The sequence below is a fragment of the Choloepus didactylus genome, chromosome 15, assembly GCF_015220235.1.
Source record: "Choloepus didactylus isolate mChoDid1 chromosome 15, mChoDid1.pri, whole genome shotgun sequence".
Taxonomy (NCBI): domain Eukaryota; kingdom Metazoa; phylum Chordata; class Mammalia; order Pilosa; family Megalonychidae; genus Choloepus; species Choloepus didactylus.
Window position 1 is genome coordinate 59,028,686 of NC_051321.1, and position 22,563 is coordinate 59,051,248.

Genomic DNA, 22,563 nt, shown 5'->3' on the forward strand with positions numbered 1-22,563 from the left:
TGTTTATCATGTTCCAGACACTGTTCTGAGGCCTGGATTATTACCCCCATTTTACAGATGAGGAAACTGTCCATGTGAACCATATTGTGGAAGGAGTGTGCAGTGAGCCCAGTTTGCCTTTTTGGCTCCATCCTGATGGAAAATTATTTTTCTCCACTTACGATCCAACAAAGGAGGGAGATCACCTTGCCACAGAGTCTACCCTTGTTTGGTTTAGAAGTTTGACTCAATGTATAGAAGTCTCTGCCTGTGTAGCTTGATCATGACATTGGAACGTTAAAAAAAAAAGTGCAGGGAAGACACATTATAGAATGAAATCTGCGTTTACTGGTAAGAAGCATTTGGCAGCAACGGAAACTCATTCTTTGATGTGGAAAATAGAAGAGTTCTTGCCATTTCCATTTGGGTCAGAGAAAGAGATGATGGCTCTATGATAAGTTCAGTGGGTTCTGAAGCTAGATGTAATAATTGTCGAGCCACAAGTTGTCTCACCCTGAGGATGTGCAAGTATGAAATACACATGTCAGGAAAAATGTGGTCAGTGAGGAACCACACAACGGGAACAGCAGAAAATATTAAATAAGACATGTCCCAGTTATCCTATGAGTGAGGCTTTGCTCTAAGATGTGGCTACTTACATATTTGAGAGGGGGGCTGAAGAGGGGTGACAGAAGGCACGGAAGTAAACATGAGTAATTTTTGGTGAATCATCTTGTCCCCGACATACAGGAGCCAGCAGCCTGCAGTGGCTGTATTCTGGGCAACTGCCTTAGGAGGAAATGTCTTATTTTAGATACAGCAATGTCCTCAGTTTTAAACATTTTTTCCCCTGTTTTTGAAAATATTCACACAGTTAATGCCTCTTGCATGTATTCAACAATAGTTGCCTAGCAACCATCAAGAAGCATTTTTGGAGTGCAAAGAGTCTAAAAATGATTGAAGAGCAAATACGGTTTGAGTTGCAGCTGAGATGACCAAGTTTTCATACCGTTTTCAAAGCAGATCTTCCAGGAATCAGTCTTGGGCCATGCAATTTTAAGAATCAAGTGGACTGGTCTGGCATCCTTAGACTGAAATGTCGTATTCCTCCTGAGCACCTGCAAAGAGGAAACATGCATAAGACCTCTCTCAGTGTCACTTGGTCCACTTCCTTGCCTTCAAGCAGGACTTCCTCCTGCCTGATCCCAAACAGGTATGTCAATAGTGAAGTTTTGGAAAACTCTCACAAAGGAGGACTATACCATTTCAGGATTCTGCAGTCTTTGGTCTGAGACCACTAGGTAAAGAACATTAGTCAATCAAGGAGTTAGCCCCTTCTCTGAAAGTGGTTGATTTACACCATTGGTTGGCTGTCACAGTCATGCCTCATTTGAAATGAAAAGAACCTGAGAACTTCCCGTCAGCGGTCACAAAGCCAGGTCCCAGGAGGCGTCAGCAGTAAACCTAGCGTAAAAAGGGCAGGTAAGGCCTGGGAGAGAAATTGGGAAGCGAGAGACACCCATGCTCTGTCTAAAAGGGAGGCTGCTTTTCAGCTCCCATGTTTCTCAATTCTTTTAACAAAAGCCAGACGTACAGATTTTAATGTGACAATGTCATGATTTTTAAACGAAGTCATTGAAAACAAAAAACAAAACTATGCATACTAAATAAGCTAAGTTACAAGCTAGATTTGGTCCATGGACTGCCAGTCCACGGCCTGCTTTCTTATTTAATCCACCCTAATTTTATCGATGAGAGAAAGGAGGCTTGGCGAGTGAGGATATTTATTTAAAATCACTGAAAATATGAACTCCTTAAAGTCAAAGACTATGTTGTCGTCTCTGCTTTATCCCCAGCTGGACTAGCTCAGTGTCTGGCATATGATGGCTACTCAATAAATATTTAATCAAAGAATATTGGCCTTGTTTGGCCAGTAAGTAATCAGGACCTGAAACGCTTCTTCCTGAATGATTGCTATTTTTCTCCTAAGTGACCCACACTTAACTTCCATAGAGGTAGTTTGCTATTCTCTTTTGCCATATAGTGCCTTGTTTAAAGTGAAATTTGATGAATAGGAATGTTCTAGTAAAAGGCCATGAGGCTCAATCCTCCTGCCAGATTTTTCTGTTCCGGGAATCCTACAATCAACAGGTTGCCTTTCTTCTTGGCCTAACATATTAAATTCCATTCAATTTGTTGTCTTTTGAGCTTCAGTGATGTACAGAGACCTTTGCATGGTGCTTCCAAGATACAAGGGGTTCAGATGAACCCAGGAACTTAAACATTGGGCAGGGCTTCTCCAAGCATGTTTCAGAAATGTTGAACAATTTATTTAGCGGATAAAGATAATTAGCATAGTCTCCTTTTTTTTTTTTTTTTTTTTTTGGTCCTGTTTAGGCAACACTTTACTGTGTGGTAATCTCCTTTTTTCACTTTTTGCTTTGAGATTTGAAATTGCCCAAAACATAGAAGCCATTATCACCACTACACGTTTCCCCAGTTATTGTCTGTGTATTGGAAAGCTCTGCCTGAGTAGAGTGCGGTTCAGCCCCGACAGAGGTATACCAGATGCTTGTGTCAAAGCTTTCATGCATTTATTCTTTCTTTCTTGATTCTACAAGGTGCTTTATCTCTGTGCCAAGGGATGGGAAGTTTCCGGAGTAACTCTCCCACCACTTTAGAGAACTACTGGCCTCTTGACATGCTTGAAGTGATGTGTCACTTCAGTGAATCTATGAATATAATAGTAATAGCATCAGCCATTTATTAGTCTTTTGTTTGCCAAGTACTGTGCTAATAGAAGCCCCTGCCCTCTCTACCTCCTTGTGCAACTTGTGTGTCCAGCAGCGGTTTTACCAACTTCACCAGCATTTTGAAGATAAAAGGACACATGACGTATCTTTTTCCAGAAGCAAACTCGAGGGACCATTTTATACCAAGTGGCTGATTTTGCAGAAGACTATGGTTAATTTCAGGACGATGTCCTTTGCTGGCCAAGCTAATCAGATGTAATGTCATCTGCAACCTGACTGTGTGCATGATTTCATAAAACTGGTGTAGCAGTTTATTATTATAAAATTAGAATAGCATAGAACAAATCCGGGATGCAAGCCAGTTGAAATAGACAACGAATAGTTATATAAGGTTTTGGAAGCACATGCAGTAGAACACAAACTCACTGTATTTTCTTCTCAATTGTCTGCTGTTTGTTAATGTTTCGTTTTCAACATGATTGCATCTCAGTTTAACAGCACTTGCCATTTCAGGCTTTATGGTGCCAGGCCTGACACAGTTACATCCCCTCTGTGCTAAAAATATTGCATGTATATATTCAACCACAGCCCAACATGTTTAGCTAATGGGTTACTCAGGAGCTGTGCGCTTACATAATTAAGTGATCTATGTAATTTTGTGTTAACACATTTGCAATGTGTGTTTCCCTGGTGATTGCAATGCTGTATTCTGTGTAAAGTGTGACATTTTAATTCCCGCTGAACAATTTCCTACCTTGATTTGCCTTGTTTTTGTGGCAGGGGATTATTTTGCAATCAAGATAAAAGCATTATTTATGAAATTTCTGGACTATCCCATTACTGGGAACTTTTAACTGCAGATCAATCTCTTATTTTATTGATCTGTGTTAAAAATTTTATTGGTATTTAAATTTAATCTCTACATTATAGATTTGCCCAGACTTTCATCTGCAAGCACATTTTTTTAGGCAGCTTTAGCAGAGATGAGATTCCTTAAAAAGTAATTCTCACCAGGCAGTCTGCCATCTTCTCAACTTTACTCTCTTGGGTGTTGCTGACTTTTTCCCTGTTCAGGGCTCTCCAGGAGAGCCAGGGTCTCTGCGGGTTTCAGGGTGTCTTGGCAAGTCAGGTCATATCTTTGGGGTGTTCATAGCCAAGACAGGTTTCTTCTGTTAAACATTGAAGTGGTTGACAGTAGCTGAGTCTCAGATTACCTGAAGGGAATTAAAATGTGGGTGTACATTTTTCCCCTTAGTTAACGGTGATTGCGACCAAGGGAAGGTGCAACAGATGGGAAGGTGAACCTCCGAGGACAGCCTAGCCACCTCGCCCTCTCCAGAGGGGTTAATTTTCTCCAATGGATCAAGAGTCAGGAGAGTTAACAAACTTTTGCTGGACTCTTAAGTACAAGACACTGCTTTCAGAACATGATACAGAGGGAATCATTTTTCAGTAAATGTTTATTGAGCACCTGCTATGATGATGCTACAGACATACTCTCGGTAGAGTCTGGAGAGGGGAGAAATGCACATACAGATAATTTCAGTACTAGGTGCTAGGCACTAGGGGAGACACATGCTTTTGATATGGGAGCTACTGCCGAGGGACTCCTCACCCAGCCGGAGATGCGGGATCTTAGGGAAGCTTTTTAGAGGATGGGATGACAAAGGCGAGTTTAGGAGAATAAGTAAGAGATGGATCAGAAATGGCAGAAGCTGAAAAAGGAAGGGTATTGTTGTTAGGGGAAGCCCAAAGAGGCACAAGGGCATGAAACCACCTGATGTGTGAGGGACCTCTAAAGCATTTGTTACTGCTGGAAGGCAGTGGATCCTCCAAGCAAGGTGGACTGTGATGCATCTCTTCTGGCCTCCAGAGGTTGGAGGAGGCCCCCTTTGTGTTGCAGCCCAGCCTGACAAAAGCAAGCAGGTGGCAGGCCTTGTTGCCACATGCCCCAGAGCTGCCCTGATGCCCTCCCAAACATTTCCCCTTAGTCCCTCACATTTGGGTTGGAGCAAACAGCTGGGAGTGTGCTGCATAGAAGTCCTGCCAGAGCGACCTGCAGTCTGAGCACTCCAAGTGAGCTTTTTCAGTTGTATGTTTTGGCATTGGAACACAGTGGGAATGTCCTTGTCAGCTCCCGTTGACTTTATTAATTGCAGTTCCTTGGAAAGTGTGTTTGGGTAACATGGTCTTGGGATGACAGTGCTCGCGCTGCAGAGACCCAAGCGAAGGTATTTAGGGCCATTTTAAAAGGCATCTGTTGCCAAATGGCAGCTCTGCTGATCCGAGAGTCCGTTGCAGCTCTGCAGCTCGCTGCGTGACTTTGGGCAAGAAGCAAACTCTCTGGCCCTCCCTATGCTGATGTGCAAAATGAGGGTTTGAACTAGATGATGTTTAAAGTTCTCTTCAAGCTGTAGAATTCCGTCATCCTATAAATGGCTCAAATGAAAAATCCCGCTTTGGACATATCTGTAAATTTACCAACTTCTAGTAGTTGGCCTTTTGTTCTAAATCCATTTGGAAAGCCAAGAACTATTTTCCATGATTCATATGTTAGGGGGCTGTCTACACTAGCCCTTGAAACTAGATTTTCATTTTTTAAGTCACAAAGGAAATCATTAAACGTCGGAATATTCCTAGAATGTATGGCTGCATGGATCAAGTAATTCATATTATTAGCCACCTCGCAAGAGGCTGCCTCTTAACCTCTCTGTGTTATGTTCCAGGCCCCACCTCCCACCCACACTTCCCTGAGCCCCGAGCTGTGGTTAATAATGTCAAAAGAATGTTTTAAAATTGCTCCTCTGTTGATTCCAAAAAGTCAGAGCCCTCATGTGGCTAGAGTCCTGGACTAGGAGTCAAAATCTAAATTTAATTCAAGCCTCAGTGAACATCTTAGTTTCTGGCTCCTTATCATTTAGCAGTGTTTCGGTTTTCCCATCTGCAAAATAGGCATAAGATGCCTTGCGCCACTGAAATATTTGCAAACAGCTCTGCTGTACACAAGAATCAGCATTATATTGGGACAGAATATCATTTTTCATTCAATAATAGTAATTAAACAAAAGCCCTTTGAGTACACACCTTGTGTAAACGCCCTGTACTTAAACGCTGACGAATTTAAGAGGTCAGCAAATACCCTCCCCCCTTTCTTTTATTATTTTCTAAAGCTCAACAAAGCTAACTAGGGAATTCATTTTGGAATAAAAAGACATGAAAGGGTATTTCAATTTGCACAATAGTACAAAGAACAAGAATCACCATGTTTTGCTAAAGAGCTCACAGCTGTTTAATTTTATAGTAAGATTACTTTAAGAACTTTGCTAATTCAAAGAAAACCAAACAACTGTTGTTGGATGGCTGAACCTCCATGTTCAGTTTGGGAAAGCCAATTGAAGATTAATCTGTCCCTAAAATCATATTAAAAACACAGAGCATTTCTGTTAATGCTGGTTGGAGGAGTGGCTTTTATCTAAATGGAAGACACATAAAAGAGGGAAATGGTATGTTTACTGGTAAAAGATGAAAAATAGTTTGTGTTCTCATGTACTTTGTCCGACTGCTCCCTTCATTCTCCCAGCTTTTACTTAAGCTGATCATGTTTTAATACCATGTTTGTTTGCTTTCTGGGGATGGGCCTCTTAGGCAGGAAATAGTCTAAAGTTTATACAGCAGAAATTTTAATAGGGTTTTAAAAAATTAAATTAAAATACTGGGTAACAGGTAATTAAATTGGGAATTGAGAATTTTCTAAAACTTGAACCTTAAAAGACAAGGGAAGATAGATTCTATACCTATACTTGATTCTATAAATTCCAAGTTTCCATATGTTGTCTTGTCAGAAACAAATAAACTGTTCCTTATTTATAAAAAAAAAAAAAAAAAAAAAAAAAGTGGTTTTTCTTCCATATTAGGGAATTATTCAGACTTCTTTCCTTGGTTCCTATAATTCCAAACCAGTTGGAACATCAGTCTATTTTTGGTTATGAAGGAACTTTTAAATATGGGTATGATTTTTTTAAGATTCTAAATCTCATAAACATCAATTTGGCACATATAACAGTTATGGTTATAAATATAGTGAAGTCATTGTATTAAGAAGACAAAATTTTAATTTCCGTATTACAAGGCTCTCCCACTCCCACCTCCATCCCCACCCCTGTCCATCTCCTCATAGGAGCGCTGCTAAATGTAAATTCTAAAACATATAAAACAACATAAGGTTGTGATTTGTGGCTGTTTCTGTCAAGGATGAATGTTCTTACCTGCATTTGATTAAACTCTCTTGTTAGTTTCTGGGTTTTTATGGTCTTCCTACAGCATCACTCAGTTTCACCACAAGAGGGCAACAGAGAGTTACTTCCAGCTAACAAAGCTAGACATGGTTTTAATATCAGCTGAGTGTTTCAACTTGCTAAGGATTTATTTCCCCACCTTCCGATTACCACACATGCAGCCTCTGAGTTTCCATTGACAAACGCAAATAATCCAAATAAAGTTCTTCTGAGAGAAAATATGGACAGACTGGTACAAACAAGAGCTTTTGCCCAAATAAGGATGCCTTTTGTGGAGCCCCCACAAGTTAGATAACCATCAACTGACAGTTGGTCATGAGTTAATAATATTGGATGCTGAAATATGCATACCATGTGGTATAAACGAGTTTGGAGGACAAAGACAAAGAATGCTGTAGTTAGATATCAGAGACGAATTGGAGGTGTGCAAACGGCTTCATGCAGTAGAGATTGAGCCCACCAAATAATATCATAAAAGATTATTATAAGTATTATACGGTAGAAAATATAATATTCATTCTATGTTTTGTTGATGTTGTAGAGATTCTGATCTTAAGCTCTCTGCATGTTACTACCTTAAATGCTATCGCAACTCTTGCCTTCTAAGAAAATATTTCCTAAATTTATTTTCACCATCATCATTGCTGGTCTCTTTTTTTTGGGGGGGGGGGGGGCGGCGGCTAAAAGGTGGGTAGGAGGGGTCCCAGCAAAGAAAATAGGTGGGTGTATAGCCCTTTAATTGGCCTATTGTGGTTGGAGGGCTAATAACTTTACGTCTAGTTACGTTGCTGCTGATGCAAGAATCTAAAGGCAAGGGGGTGAAGGGAATCAACTTGGATTCTGGCTGCGTTGACCAGTTATTTGGGAGAGCTGGCCATTGGACCCTCTGGGCATTGGGAAGCCACCTTCTTGGGGGGATGCCCTTGGCCTTTTTGGTGCTGAGAATGATTGGGGAAAGAAGGTCTCCCTTCCTCTGTACCCCAGAGTTCAAATCTTTTTATTTTGTCCAGTTTCTGGGCTTGTTGGAGTGCCTGTATTCAACAAACAGTCTCACTTTGTGTTGTATAAAAGTGTGGGATTAAAGCAGGTTGGCAAAACCAAGTTGGCCATTAGGCCTCACTGTATCTGACCTCTCCATTTACTTTCAGATGAAATCTTTAAAAAGGAAAACACAGGCTTTGAATTTATTCAACAATTTGTGGTTAAGAAACTTCTACCTTCCAACTAGCCAAAATCCCTCAAGTTCCATTTTCTCTTACTCATTTGCACTGGATACTGAAAACAGCTTACATTAGATCCAACCCATGTTGGCAGCAGGAAAGAATAATTAGTGAAATAAATAATTATACACTCCCCCCTCCTCTCTCTCTCTCCCCCTCTAATCCAGTCTGTTGTCAAGGCTTAACATTTGTTTTGACATCTTAGTTAAGGAATTTATTGAAACAATAGCTTTATCAGGGCCATTTAGTAGCCTTGAGTAAACAATCAGCAGGTTTGGATTTTACAGAGGAGACCTCAGGTTAAGCAAAATTTTCAGATACTAACATTTATACATGACGATCCTGCATAATGGTGAATTAAATCCTAAATTGTATTGAAACTTTGAACTGTGATTTTTGTTGAGTGTTCTAGCATCAAATGACAATCTTGTTCTGTCTGTTCTTTAACACATATTTCCAAAGACATGTCCATAATTGACATGAAGTGTTGACTAAACCAGTTTCATCCAGTAGAGGTATCATGCAAGTCATACATATAATTTTGAATTTTCTAATAATCACAGTTTAAAAAGGAAAAAGAAATAAGAAAAATTAATTTTAATTATATCTTATTTAATCCAATATATGCAAAACATTAGCATATCAATATATAATCAATATAAGAATGTTGCTTATGAGATGTCTTACATTCTTTTTTTTTTTTTTTTTTTTGTAGTAACTCTGAAATCCAGTGAGCATTTTATACTTACAGCACATCTCAATTTGGAGTAGACGCCTTTCAAGTGTTCAGTAGCTACATGTAGCTAGTGGCTACCTTGTGGACAGTGCAGATCCAAACAGTCATAGAAAGGTTTTATCTCATACTGGAAAAAAACAGGAAGATGTTCTCACTTCTTCCATGTATTCTTACGAGTTTCACTGTAAGATTTGCATTAGGGTGTCTGACAGTATCCGTCTGCTGTTTTTCCGCACAGTGGTACACTCACACGTCAATTCGCCAAACGCTGTAGCTCAGGCAGCCATGCGTCTGTCCTTTTGGACCCTCAGCCCACCCTGTTCCATCACACGCACTTAGTTCCTTGGGGCCACAGAAGAGTTTATAAAGTTGTTTTCCAGTATTGCAGCCTGTATACATCCACAAACAAATGAAATACAGAGATGACTAAGGTGCTTTGTCAGAGATGGTGGCTCGTAAAGGAGGAAGGGCTGGGGGGAGTTTTGTCCGAGAAAAGAAAAATGTCTCAGAGTCTCAGACAACCAAAAGTTCTCATCCTTTTACTTTTTAATAAGGGACTATCCTACTTCTTAAATTATTCTTTCTGGGAGGTAGAAAAGCATAATGAGAATGAAAATTCCTCTTTCTGTGCAAACTCCTTTTTTGGAATCTTTTTTAAAGAAATCGGGAACCTATTACTTGATGACCTTTTACTTTTTCTTATGTGTATGTGTTTTAAAAAAGTAAAATGCCTCATAACATGTTAGTCCAATTCTGTAATAAGCTACATGTCTCCATGTTAGCTCATACACACACACACAAAAAAAGTCTCTTTTACTTATTTTCAAGTGAGGAATGTTTTCTTTAGAGATGTAACAAATCAATTATCCTCAATGTTGAAAACGGAATATCCCATTTCCAAACCTGGAGAAATGGCTGAACAAGAATGTTCTGTTTATATATGAGTTTAAAAACTGCTCTGATATTTACCGCTCCTTGCAAGGCCTATTCAGTACAAAAATGTAGCTTTCACTTCTCTGCTGTCATGTTCAATAATAACACCACAGAACAAATCAATCATAGGCAAGAATGAGCAGGCTTATTGATTGTACAGACAAAACAAAAGAAGAAACAGATAAAAAATTAATTCTGTAGTTTGCGCTCCTATCTTTAAAATGCTCAGAAATTGAGGGATTCAAAATGTCCTTAAAAAGCATTTCCAAAGTAGATCCTTAAACAGCTTGAAAAAAAAAAAAGCCAAGCGTCTTAAGTTATTATTCTCTTCTTTATTATATAGAATCATACTAAGAAAGACTAAATCTGTGTTTATTTAATAGTTTTTCAGAAATGGAAAATGAGCTATTTTCTAAATCCTTAGAAAAAGTATATAGTGTAATAGGTTGATTGTAGTTTGTTCTTAAGGTCTTCTAGTATTATATTTCTTTTGAGAGAGGAGCCTTGGGCCTGGAGCCTGGAAGTGGCTGGTGAATATCTGGCATAGATAGAAGGAGATGAATGGCAGGAGAAAGGAGTTGCCAGGTAGAAGTTAAAATGAAAGCTTAAGCCACTAATGGCATTTTCGGGGTCTACTTTTGGTTTTGCTGGGTGTTGCTTCAAACCGAGACTCTACCACGAGGGAAGAGAACCAGCCCCTTGGCTTGTGATGTTGCCGCCACCGCATGGTCCATGCCATGGTGTGTAGACTCAGAAAAAGAATGAGACTCTGCAAAGCAGCTGTGAGCCACACACTCCCACATCCCCAGTCAGGTCCTGTGGGTAAAGAACCAGAACAGGCCAGAGGGAAGATGAGCGTTGCAAAGGTTCGAAAGGTCTGGCACGTATTTAAGTCTCCTTTCTCGTTTCCAGAATTCTTCTCTTAGAGAGTCCCTCCACCGAAAACCCAGAATCTCTCTTTGCTCTAAACCTAGATTTAACTCCCAGTTAGACCACTTGTTCCTCGGGTGGTAGAGAAGAGCATGTCTAATCCCTTCTTCTGTGCTCATGTCTTTCTAGACAGCCCTATTATAGACTTCTAGAACATTTCTGTATTCCCTTGGAGCTCAGTACATGATCTCATCATAATACTGGGATAATAGTGGTGCTTTAAATTTCTCCCCGCACTCAAGGCAGTGGGGAAATAAAGAGAGAGATCTGTCTGTCACTGCTTGCAAACCTGACTACAGGAGAGATCTTACTTGTCTTTTAATGGCAAGAATGCATGGAGTCACATGCTTTCAAACCAATTACCAACACAGATGAGCTAGCAAGTCTTGTTCCACTTGTGGTGGGGGAAGGGGAAAAGGCAAATAATCTGTGTTCTTAAGTGTTTCTGAGAAATGAAGACCTCCAGGGCAGAGAAAGAAGGCAGATCAGGAAATAGCTATGCAAATCACATGCCTATGAAATTACTAAAACTTTGATCAGGGACATTAACAATTGCTCCAGCCTTCACGAGTATGAAACCGGGAATGAGTAAGACCGGGCATGTTTTGGAAGGGATTACGAGAGTGTTTACTTACATGGTTTGTCGAGCAGTCAATGAAGTCCACGGCTGTTTTGGACTTAAACTGCCCGAGTAGGCCAGGTATGACAAACGCAGCAGTACATTCCACTCTTGTTAGCAGCTCTTGGGGATCTCAGTGATTCTGACAAAGAGCTGAAGTGGCTGGACCTCCTGTAAATCCAGCTTCATTTCTCTCACCCTCTTTCTGACAACAACTACTCACCCTTCCCCAGGGGCTGGAAAGGGGACCTGGATTCTATGAGAATGTGGTTCTTTGGAAATCCTAGATGGTGGTTAGTGAGCGTTATGGTTCAAACAACATTGGGGTATGGCTTGAGCTAAATCAAACTTAGAAACGCAGAACCTAGGTCTGTCCTGGGCCATGACGTCCCCTGCGTTGCGTGACAAAATTCTTCTGGGCTCCTCCCTACGTAGTTGGGCTAGGCTGCGTGGTCTTGGTGACATCTGTGAGTTAGAGATCCCTGCCTGGCTCCAGAGTTTCTCCTCATCTTTTTAGTGCCTTTATGGGGGGCGGGACACACAACTACTCTTAAAGGGAACTGTCAGAACAATTTTCGAATGATAACATTCTCACAGCACTGTTTTACAATGCCTCTTGCTTAAAATTCATCATTTAGGTTAGAATGTTCCACAAGATTGCATTATGCTTGTTAATGGCCCTGTGCCTTCATACCTCAGACAACATAATTGCTTCTGAAACGTTTCTGTTGGGTGTGGAAGACTGTTTATAGGAAAACAGAATAAAAGCAAACTTGAGTATTCCTAAATCTATATGGGATGGGTGCTTTGTAAAATCACAGAGCCAGTCATTCAATAGATGTTCAATGCCAGAGGACACGGTTTTTAACACCATTCTGTCAGGTGCAGGGTGGTGATTAAAACTATTAAAGTGGAGTGAAAATTTCAGGGAATCATTTATGAATTTTTGAAGTTAAAAATTTTGGCTCTAAAGAAAGCTAAAATGAGGGTTAAGGGATTCTAGGATTCTAGTTTTCTTTTTTTTTACCCCCACGTATTTGGAAACTGAAATTCTGTAAGAGATTATCTATGAAATGCCTTTCTTTTATTACACCCATAAATTTCAGGAGTGTCTTTGATCAAGCCTTCTTGCCATTCTTGGTTTCTAAATCTTTTACTCATATGTGAATAACTTTAAAAACACTCGCCTATTTTTGTTGTAGTGAAAGAGGAAGTTTCTAAATAGTCAAAAGGGAAACATTGAAAATAGAACACAGTACATGGTAACTAACTTAGGGGTTTTTTTTTTTCCAGAAAGAGCGATGCTCCTTGCCCAAACTTGCCAGAGTATTTTGAGATAATTGTCTGTAAAGAAAGTGTATCAGAGCATTGAGATCCCCAGAGGAAAGGCATTACAGAAATGCAAAGTATTATCAGTAATGCATACTATACATAGAACATTTGTCAGTCCCTAACACTTCAATCAGTGGGGTCTGGTTTTCCAGCCCGTGTTTGAAAAACATGCGTTTGCGCGCGCACACGCGCACACACGCACACATGCATCTTGCAAATCAAATGAGTTAACACTCCGCTGACTTCCTCTGGACATTGACTTCTGGTATCAAATTCTTTGGAAAATTATGCCTGGTTTTCCATTCCCCTGACTCCAGCCCCTACCAGCAAGCAAGTCCTATCTCTGAGTTGAAGCTCACAGAGAATTTTCAAGAGAATATGTAGCTGCATTGTCAACAAAATCCTCTCTGCAAAATGGGAAGAAAGAGTTGTTAACTGATGACTCAATCCAGCTTTTGTAGCAGTTTATCTTTGTGGTATTTCCAAGAGCATAAATGTTACAAAAAAATAAAAGTCAGAGAGAGAAAGATGGTCATGACAGGAAGAACTAAGTAGAAAAAAAAACAGGGACATTTAAGCCAAAAGCAATTTACTTTGCCAGTAACCGGTTACATTTCCTTTGTTTTATTATTATTATTGCAAAAGTTGGGTTTGAGATGAAAGTTTCCCACACCTGTGTGGCCTGCCGCCTAACTTGTCTGAGCCTATAGTGAAGTAAATATATTATAAATTAACGTCAGCAACTCCAAGCTTCTAGACCCTTACCCAAAAAAGCCTTGTGCTGCTATATTTTCAAGAAAATAAGGAGACTACATTTCACTAATTTTCGAAGGTATTACAAAAAAGAAAACAAACATAGTAGATAGATAGATGTCAGACTAGCCTAGAGCACCAAGAAGCAGCTTGGTTCTCCTGGGATTAACACCTACAGAAATAGAGAGAATGACTTCACAAAGATGAATACTTGTTAATTTCGTGGCACTGAGTAAGATGAACAGATGGGCAGTCAGAGAGGAAAGGTGGTTTTTTGAACCACAGAGCTCTTTCACTGATTGAGCAGAAAAGCCAGTGGTCCCCTGTGAAGGAGCATTGCATGGTGCTCTGTAGCTCCTCGGTTTCTAAGTTTCATTGGGGTTTTGCAGTTTTTGGTTTTCATGGAAGTCCTGTCATCTGCTGCTGAGCGGGACAGATGGGGACGCTTCTTGCCATCAAGTCACTAGGATGCGTTTGTTGCCTGGGCTTGGCTGCAGTGCCCTCGTAACATCTAATATCACAGAGTTCTTTCTTTTGGGGAGAGGTCCCTGTTGACAGTCAGCCCAAGTTAGTAATATAAAGACCTCATTACGAGACGGAGTGCCCGAGTCTGTGTGCATGTGTCTGTTAGAGAGAAGTTGGTTAAAGCAGGTGAGGCTCTGGATAAAGTCCAGTTGCCTGGGTCAGAATCCTTCTTCTACCAGTAACTAGTTGTATGACCTGAGACGAGTAATTTCTCTATATCACAGTTTCCTGGTCTGTTAAATGGAGATAATAGCACCTTCCTCATTCGTTTGTTGTGAGTTTTAAATGTTATTGTGTGTAAAGTTATTAGAATGTGACTAGCACATAGAAATTGTTCAATAAATGTTAGCTATTATTGGTATTCACATATAATACTGAAAATTTGTGCAATGGGCGTTTATTGGACTCTAGGATGAGCCAAGACAGGGAATAGGCAATGGATTATATATATACACATGTAAAAAGTAAGTGTGTCTATTGCTTTAATATTATTATTTTTTTAAATAGAACTGACTGGAGCCAGGTATGATATCAGGAAGTGTACCACTGGCTTCTCAGCATGGCTTTGCTGGTTGAGAGCAGTCTCCCCTAACATACTGGAGCTGGTCTAATTCTGGAGTCTGAGAATTTTGGTTCTCCCAGGAGGTGTAGCTCCATCTAGGGTAGCTGGGAGTGGGTGGGGCTGTCTCCTATATAAAAAAATTAAAGGCCAGACCCCCCTCCAACCACTACTACACCAGCGAGCATTTGTTTTTACTTACTCGCCTAGCAAATTATTTGTTTTCTTGACCCTGGAGGGGAAAAATTTGACCTGGGGACCAGAATATTTGCTGTCCCCAAGAGCCAGCCCTTTAATCCCAAAGCCTCACCCCAGGACCTCGGGAATCCAAAAGGTCTCTAATTGTATTATGGTGGCACAGGTACCCCTGAGACTTTGAACATCCAGGCATTCATGCCTTGTGTGTGGGACCAGAGCATGGCGCTATGGAGAAACCAGACTGATGGCTTAACAGAAGTTTAGTTTTCCAATCTCGATTCCCAGTGCAAACTTCAGTGATTGAAGTCACTGGTTTACGTTCGCCGAGTTTGAGGATAAGGTGAATGCAGGTTTTACAGGTGTCCCCAGTGTGGCACGCACACCATGTGGTCAGATCATGAGGAAAGGAAGGATGAGTCTGTGGGCATCTTTATTTCCATTAATCATTCGTTCATTGGACAAATTCATGTTACACAACCCCACCTCCTGTGTGTTGTGCTGGGGCAAGATGGGAGATGAGTCCAATGTGATCCTGCCCTTGAAGACTTTCCAGTCTGGTAAGAAGATGAGCCATAAAGCACAACTAAAGTACAGGGAATGAAGTGATGTATTCCATAAGGGAAGGGCAGAAGAAGAGTTCAGAGGAGAGAGCAAAAGAAGTATTTGAGTTTGAGCCTGGAGTAGTTGGTGGGATGCACCTAAGCATACCTGAAATATCAGTGTTCTTGCCTCATGAGAAACAAAAAAGGTTTTTCTCTTGATCAAATTTTATTTAGAGTTTAAGTTTCTGAGACCAGAATATCAGGTGCTAGTCTGTTCTAAATTTATAATTCTCAGAATCTGCTGGAGAAGGACATGTGCTTTTCTAGGTTCTGAAAACAGCTCAGAGAATGGAGAAAACAGATCCAATTTGGAGATGAGTTATCATTGGTTCCCGGAACCTTTGCCTTCATTTAAAACAGTACGTTCACAGCAAGTTCTGTCGAAAGAAAGGCCTTTTGGATGTAAATGCTTTTCTGGAAATAAATGCCTTTTAGGTTTAAATGCTTTTCACCAAAATGTTAGGAAGGGAAGATCTCTGAGAACAGGGACTGTATTGTTTTGTCCCTTTGGACGAAATGCCCCAGACCTATCCCAAGTTCTGTTTATTTCTGTCAGCATTCTGCTTGGCTACTATTTTGATAGGGGACACGAAAGCACATCCTTCCCTCCTGCACATTAAAGTCTTAGCACTTGGGTCAGTTGTGGAAACACTTATGTGCTACACAAAGTCTTCTAACCAAAACAGTCCACGCCCTGGCTGCAGGCTGAGGACCGTGACATTTCCAGGGGCCGCGGCATCCCTTTCTGCCACGGGAGCTGGAGGTCAGGACCCACCCCGTGCAGGGAGGTGGGGAGAGCAGAGCCCAGCCCCCGCCCGTCTGGCAACTCCAGCAAAGACCTCGGAGCTCATCCCACACACTCTCCGTGCTAGTCACTGCCGTGTGTTTACATGAGTAATGGAGCTGCCGGGGGAGGGGAGCTGTGAGCCGCGCGCAGCCCCGGGCAGCCCGCATTCGGAGGAAAGCTGACGTCCACACCACAGCAGTCGAGACTTCCAGGGACGGGGCCGTGGCGCAGTCACATGCTGTAGTTTTCATGCGCACAGACTTCAATCAGGCAGATGTTTGTCGACTGGAATGGGTAATGGCTACTTTCTCTTTGCTTGGTTTTGTGTGTGAGCTTGTTTACCTTTGATCGTTCCAGGCTGGCTTTCTGGGATGGACTTTCAGACAAATGTTTTCGGGGATGTGAGGAGAGCAGATTTGGGAAAGGGACTGAGCCCCGACCCTGCTTTTTAAACTTTTGCTTCTCTGATTGTAAAGGCAGCGCTGCTTCATTGAGCTGTACCAACAGCAGAACTGTTATCCACAGTAGAAAATCGAATTAGCAGGATTAATTGTTTGTAGGATCAGTACAATGTAAAATGTCCTGAAACCACTGGTTAGCCGCATGACATAAGTAAGACTAACACCAGTTAAGACCGTTTGTGTTGTTGGGATCTGACGTTGCCTTAATCATCCCTTAAAGTAATAGAACCTATGGGTACCTTGAAAGGTCTGAAATAAGTTGTGTGGGGTATAATTTATTAGTTTGGAATTTTTCAAGGGCTGGTTGGTTAGTTGGCTTGTTCTAATTTTGCTTGACTGATGAAGTTAAATGTGAAAGCTGATGCCGGACAGTCGTAGCCCTCAATAAACAGCAGCTTTTTCCCCCCTACTTTCTGTACGGATCTTAAAGGGAATCATGCTCAACATCAAGGATGGAATATAACTTTGATTTGCATTTTGTCTATGGCTTTTAAAAAGTGTAACACCCACAGAATCAGGCCAACCCCCATGTGATCTTTGGAAGTTATTTTAAATAACCCTCAAGATTTTCATATTGGAAAGGAAAAAGAGAACATGCTGGTCTAAATATATCTGCCACATTTGTTAAGATTTCAACCATCCTGGTCACAATATTATTAGTTAATTACATGTAATTGTATTTTTCAGATTGTTATTCATGAATGCTTCTCTCTATAGCTATCTACCTATTTTTATCATAATTTGAAAAAAAATGCTCATGCTTCCACTTTCAAAGAGAGATGTTTTCAAATGTTACATTGCTATGATACCATGATGGGTAAGCATGTCCCTTAGGTTTCTAAAAACAAAATACAAAGCAGAAAACAAAGAATGATCCCACTGCCTGATTCATGTTGTCTTTCAGTCCAAGATGTTTCTTTTCCAGCTGTGGGGAAGTACATTTTTTTGTAATCATCCTTTAGAGTTAAGAGTTTCATTTTATTTGTATTAATTAGACATGTTAAAGTGTAATAGATTGGCTTTGAGAAACAGGGTACAGAAGTGTATCGTCTACCAAGATGCAACCCCTCAGAGCAAGAAGCATATGATTTGGGTTGGCTGCCACAGATGTGTACTTTTCTCCACACAATTAGAGAAGACCATGTAGAACGAGTCTCCGGCTTAAGAAAGGAAAGCCATGCAAATGAAAATGTGTATAAATTGTTCTCCATTTGTTTTCAGCGCCAAATCTTAAAGGCAGACCACGCAAAAAGAAATCATGCCCACAGAGAAGAGATTCATTCAGTGGTGTTAAGGATTCCAACAATAATTCCGATGGCAAAGCCGTTGCCAAGGTACAGTCGGTCATTCATTCCATGGTTTTCTTTTTGCTGCATCTTTTCTGTTTTTCCTTTTACCCTTTTTCTCTCCACGCTTATGTCTTTGTGGCAATTTTCAATTTGGAATCTGACTTTGGTATTCAGAGCTTTTGAAACTCTACTGCATCTGTATCCTCTGCTCCCACCACCTCCCCTCCCCCTGGAGGGTGGAGGCGAGGAGTGCTGGCATTTTGATTAGTCAACAGAAAGACCTCCCACCTCCCAGTGTGGCCTCTTGGGTAAAGGACAGATGATTAAGCGCCCACGTCATTCAGGCTGAGATTTCATAGTAGGTGACACAATGACATAGTTTACTCTGTTTGTGTCAAAAATAGACCAGCTGAACCATCCTCTTTCTGAATGTGCTCATCTAAATATGTTTCAGAGATTAACAGAGGATGAAATTAGAAATGGCTATAGTTAGTCTTTTTGATTATGCTTTTCTCAGAGTCACCTCTGATTTACATGAAAGTAAAATTAAAGATACACGGTAAGATATTCATCTATGTGTATGCAGATATATATTATATATATATGTATACACACGTATATTTATGCGTTTTAAGGATCTCTATTAATACAAAATGAAAGTCCAAATTCCAGGCTATTTTTCAGGGACTCATCTTTTGCCTAAGCATTCTTTGGAATCTTGAAAGTTCATGCCTGAAGTATTTAGCACCAGTTAGGGTGAAGTGTCAACTTCATATTTTTTAGACTTATCTTTTTTACTTTGGTGGTTCAAATTTCTGTGGTTCTTTTTACTGGGTGTTTGTGTTCAGGTGTAGTTTCTGTGCCAAAGAGCAATAATTCCTTTGGGACTCGAATTGAAGACCACATTTCAGCTGGCACCTTGTTTCCTGATCCAAGGACTAAACTTCTGAAAATGGGAGCATTTTCATTAGGGTGGAATTTGAAAGATTCCAGTGTAGGAAAAATTGAATTCAGTCATGTGTTGACAATCTACTGTGTGCCCACCATGTACTCATCTCCCCTACTCCCCCCCCGCCAGTGTCCTGAAGTAAATGCTAGACATTTCAATTATATAAATCCTATCTTAAGATATGATTATTATTTTATCAGGAAGTTCTGAGGACTTTTTAGATTTTTTTTTTATGTCTCTCAAGACCACAAAGGGTTCAAAAGAAATCAACCAGTAGAAATGTGCATCTTCTGTATTCTGGTTGGAAACACACCTGTCTTTCCCTAAAGTTAATTTTGTTGTGTTCTTTTAACATCTGAGAGTAAGTACACATGGATACCAAGAAAAACATTTTCTAGTAAATTGGACATCTAGGTCCTAGAACTACCTACCTAGGGCTCCAGCTTAGGTGGCCTTGCTGATGTCAGCAGGGAACAGTACAGCCTGTGATGTGGTTTGCAGGCTCCTTTACAATAGTGCAGAGTGGAGTTGAGAAGGTTTTAGGACTGGAGCTCTCAGCAAAGCTCGCACTGCCACTGCCTTGTATTGGCGGTCTGCCCATGCTTTAAGGGTGACATCATGTGTTTACTGCAGCATGTTCTGTACCTGAGCCCAGCAGGACAAAGCTCCTTCCCATGTCATTTGGAGTCACTGCTAAAGTATGCTTCTGGGACTTTTACACAAGTTAGAAAATCGATCTGAAAGAACAACTCCAGTGGTTCTCTCCATGGAAGGCAGCTCAGGACTCACACTCAGACCCACTAAACAGGAGTCTGCTCTCCAGAGGAGCTGTATTTGATGTTCACTGAAATTTCCTCCCAAGAAGGGACAGCAGTCAAGCCTGGGTTTTTGAAGCTACCCCTTCCACCCCAGTGCTGCCATTCAGAATTTTCGCAGTGAAGCAGATCATCCTTCCAGTGTTGGTGCTCAATGGTGAATGGCATTGAGGAGGTGAATGAACGGATGACATGCTGCAGTCTGCTCTTAGGGATGTATTTAATTGTCCTGCTCTTCCCAGAGTCTTGGAATACAGTCCTAATTTAGCTCCTTCTGGCAGGTCTGGTGAGACCGCTTCCACGAGAAGAGAAAGTTTGGTAGGTATGAAATATGGCACCAACAGACATGTAAAATCACCACAGAATGAACAAGCCAAGTCCAGGACCAGGAAGGCCATAAAAAAGCATTTGTGTCTTCAAGTGGTCCTTTCTCATGAAACATGACTGTAGAGATTGCGCGCTTGTGACCACCTGATCATTTGCTGAACTGGAAGCCACATCTTCAGTGTAGGTGAGCTAAGACCTGCATGACTATTTTTCAAGTGCCTCAAGCAGAGCTTTTCTCACCATGGATAAGTACCAACTTCCTGCAGCCACACACAGCAAAGCTCTTAGAGTGAGAACTCATTGGATTTGTTTTGCCCATGACTGGAAAAACAAGTCGAGTAATTTGCTTGTCCCTGTCACAAGGCTGCATTCTCACAATGACAGCGTGAAAACTGGCTTTGCAAGCAAGACCCCATTTTCTCAGGGAGAGAGAATTTCATGGCTTCCCGAAGACACCAAAAGTCACATGGAGAAGAGGCTGCTAGCTCCTTGATTTTGTGGTGAAAGCGTCCAGCCCCAGCCCTGCTGTGTCCCTGCAGCCGTCTTACAGCAGCAGATCTGGGGTCCAGGCCTGGTCATAGGGCAGTCAGTAGCAAAGAAATCTTCTTGGCCTGGGTCTCAAATATTGGTAGAAGGCAAGTGTCTTCTCACAGCCTGTAAGCATTTTACAAAAGCCAGAAGTGTATAACAGGTGGTTTATAGTCCAAAAGAAATATAAAACAGGAAACCATCATGTGCAATGTCTTCTTTCTTTTAATTCACATACTTTTGATATGTCACCAATGTTATTCTTCCAATATTTTTTCAGCTTATTTGGTCCTCAGAATACCCCCAGGGATTATCTTTTCCACTTGACTGATCAAGAAACTGAGGGTCACCTAGCAAGTTAGTGACCAAACAGAGATCAGAATGTTAGCTTCTTTATTGCTGGTTCAGTACATCTTGCTGCCCCGGTTGCAGGCTGGATTAGTTATAAGTCAATCCTGTGAAGGGATGTGGTTAATATCAAATAGGTGATGGTTCACTGAAAAAGTTAAATGTGAATTCTTTAATTAGCACTTCCTCAGTCATCTTGGATGTATCTATTCTGCAGAAACCTCAAAGCTCTTAGAGTGAACTTAGCAGGTGTGTAGTGTTCAGGCCCCTTGGGGGGTGGAGGAGGGTGTAGAGGGGGACAGAAGATCTAGAAACTGTTACCCTCAAAAGGTTTGGCTTTCTCAAGGTCAGCTTGAAGACTAGCTTTCCTTTCTGTTAACACCTGCACTTTAGGATAATTCAGCAGATTTGTGGAAATAGTTCCTTAAAAATGCTGAGAATGTTTTGGGTAATGTGAAAAAATATAGAAAGGAACTTGATACCCTAAAGAGTTCATTTGTGTTCACTGAAGAACTGTATCGAGCTAGTCTGAGAAAGGAAACTACTGCTCACTTCTTAACCAAGCTCCTGGCATCTCCAGAAGCAACATACTCCCACAAAGGTGGTGCTTTTCACCTAATAATAAAGATAATGTCTGCATTATCCTTGCAAATTACTTTCCGGGCCCGTTTGATACACAAACCTTGGATCTACACCCGTTGGTACAAGAATAGGATTTGAAGTCCAGCAGACCAGACCTGGATCTCTAAACCCAGAGAATTCTGCCCCTTACCAGCAAGATGACAGGTTACATAAGCGCACTGAGCTTCAACTTCCTCAACTCTAAAGTGGGGCTAATTACCTCCTTTGGAGAATTCTTGTGAGCATTAAGGTAGAATTGGTAAAGCCCAGGGCATTGTATCTGGCTCACTGTGGGTACTCTCCCTCCATATTGGTTTCCTTCCCTTTGTTCAATATACAATAGAAGGAATAGAGTTATTCTTTTATACTTTGAAAATCACTAAGTTTAATCTTTTATTCCTCATTGTATAAATCACGTTTCTAAGCTGTGGGCTTCCCAATGCCTAGAATTTACTTAAGATATGATTTTATTTGGAAATTTTTGACTGCCAGGTCAATGCATTTAAAAGTGTCAGTAAAGTATAGTGTTTAAATAAACGCAAGTCCTAGAATTAGACTATCTGGGTTCACGTCCCAGACTCCCCGCTTACCAACTGGGTGATACTGTTCATGGTATACAGCCTCTCTGGAACTCGATTTCCTCATCTCTGAAAGAATAATCTACTTCATAAGGACTGTGAGCATGAAATGATGTAATATCTGAAAAGTGCCGAGAATTGAGCCTGGTTATTCAACGAAAGAAGGCCATAGGGCAATATAGATTTAACTATAGAGATTTTACGATTTTTAAAAAGCCCATCAGAACTTTAGGCCCAACAAACTAAAATTTGGCGGTGAAAAAATGTTGACAACATAAAGTTTCACGGGAGGTTCACTTTAATATCATGTTACAGAGTGCTAAAGTTTGAATATAGTGTAAGTAAAAAAAATCTACATGGAAGAATGTTTTAATCCCATCTCCACAGCCCTTTAAAAATTAAAATCTTAATCTAGAGGCCTGGTTG

General features: G+C 40.8%; 1 protein-coding gene across 5 annotated transcripts in view; it reads left to right on the forward strand.

The window, feature by feature from the left end:
* The window catches only part of ARID5B (AT-rich interaction domain 5B), a 179,556-nt gene that overhangs the window by 124,128 nt on the left and 32,865 nt on the right, over nt 1-22,563 (forward strand). For 4 of the 5 annotated variants that reach the window (XM_037804020.1, XM_037804022.1, XM_037804019.1 and 1 more), the window contains one exon: nt 17,904-18,016. In XM_037804020.1, coding sequence (XP_037659948.1) covers nt 17,904-18,016 — 113 coding nt within the window. Of the gene's footprint in view, nt 1-12,767; nt 16,516-17,903; nt 18,017-22,563 lie in introns of those variants that run through there. The other variant, XM_037804023.1, reaches the window with a different exon arrangement.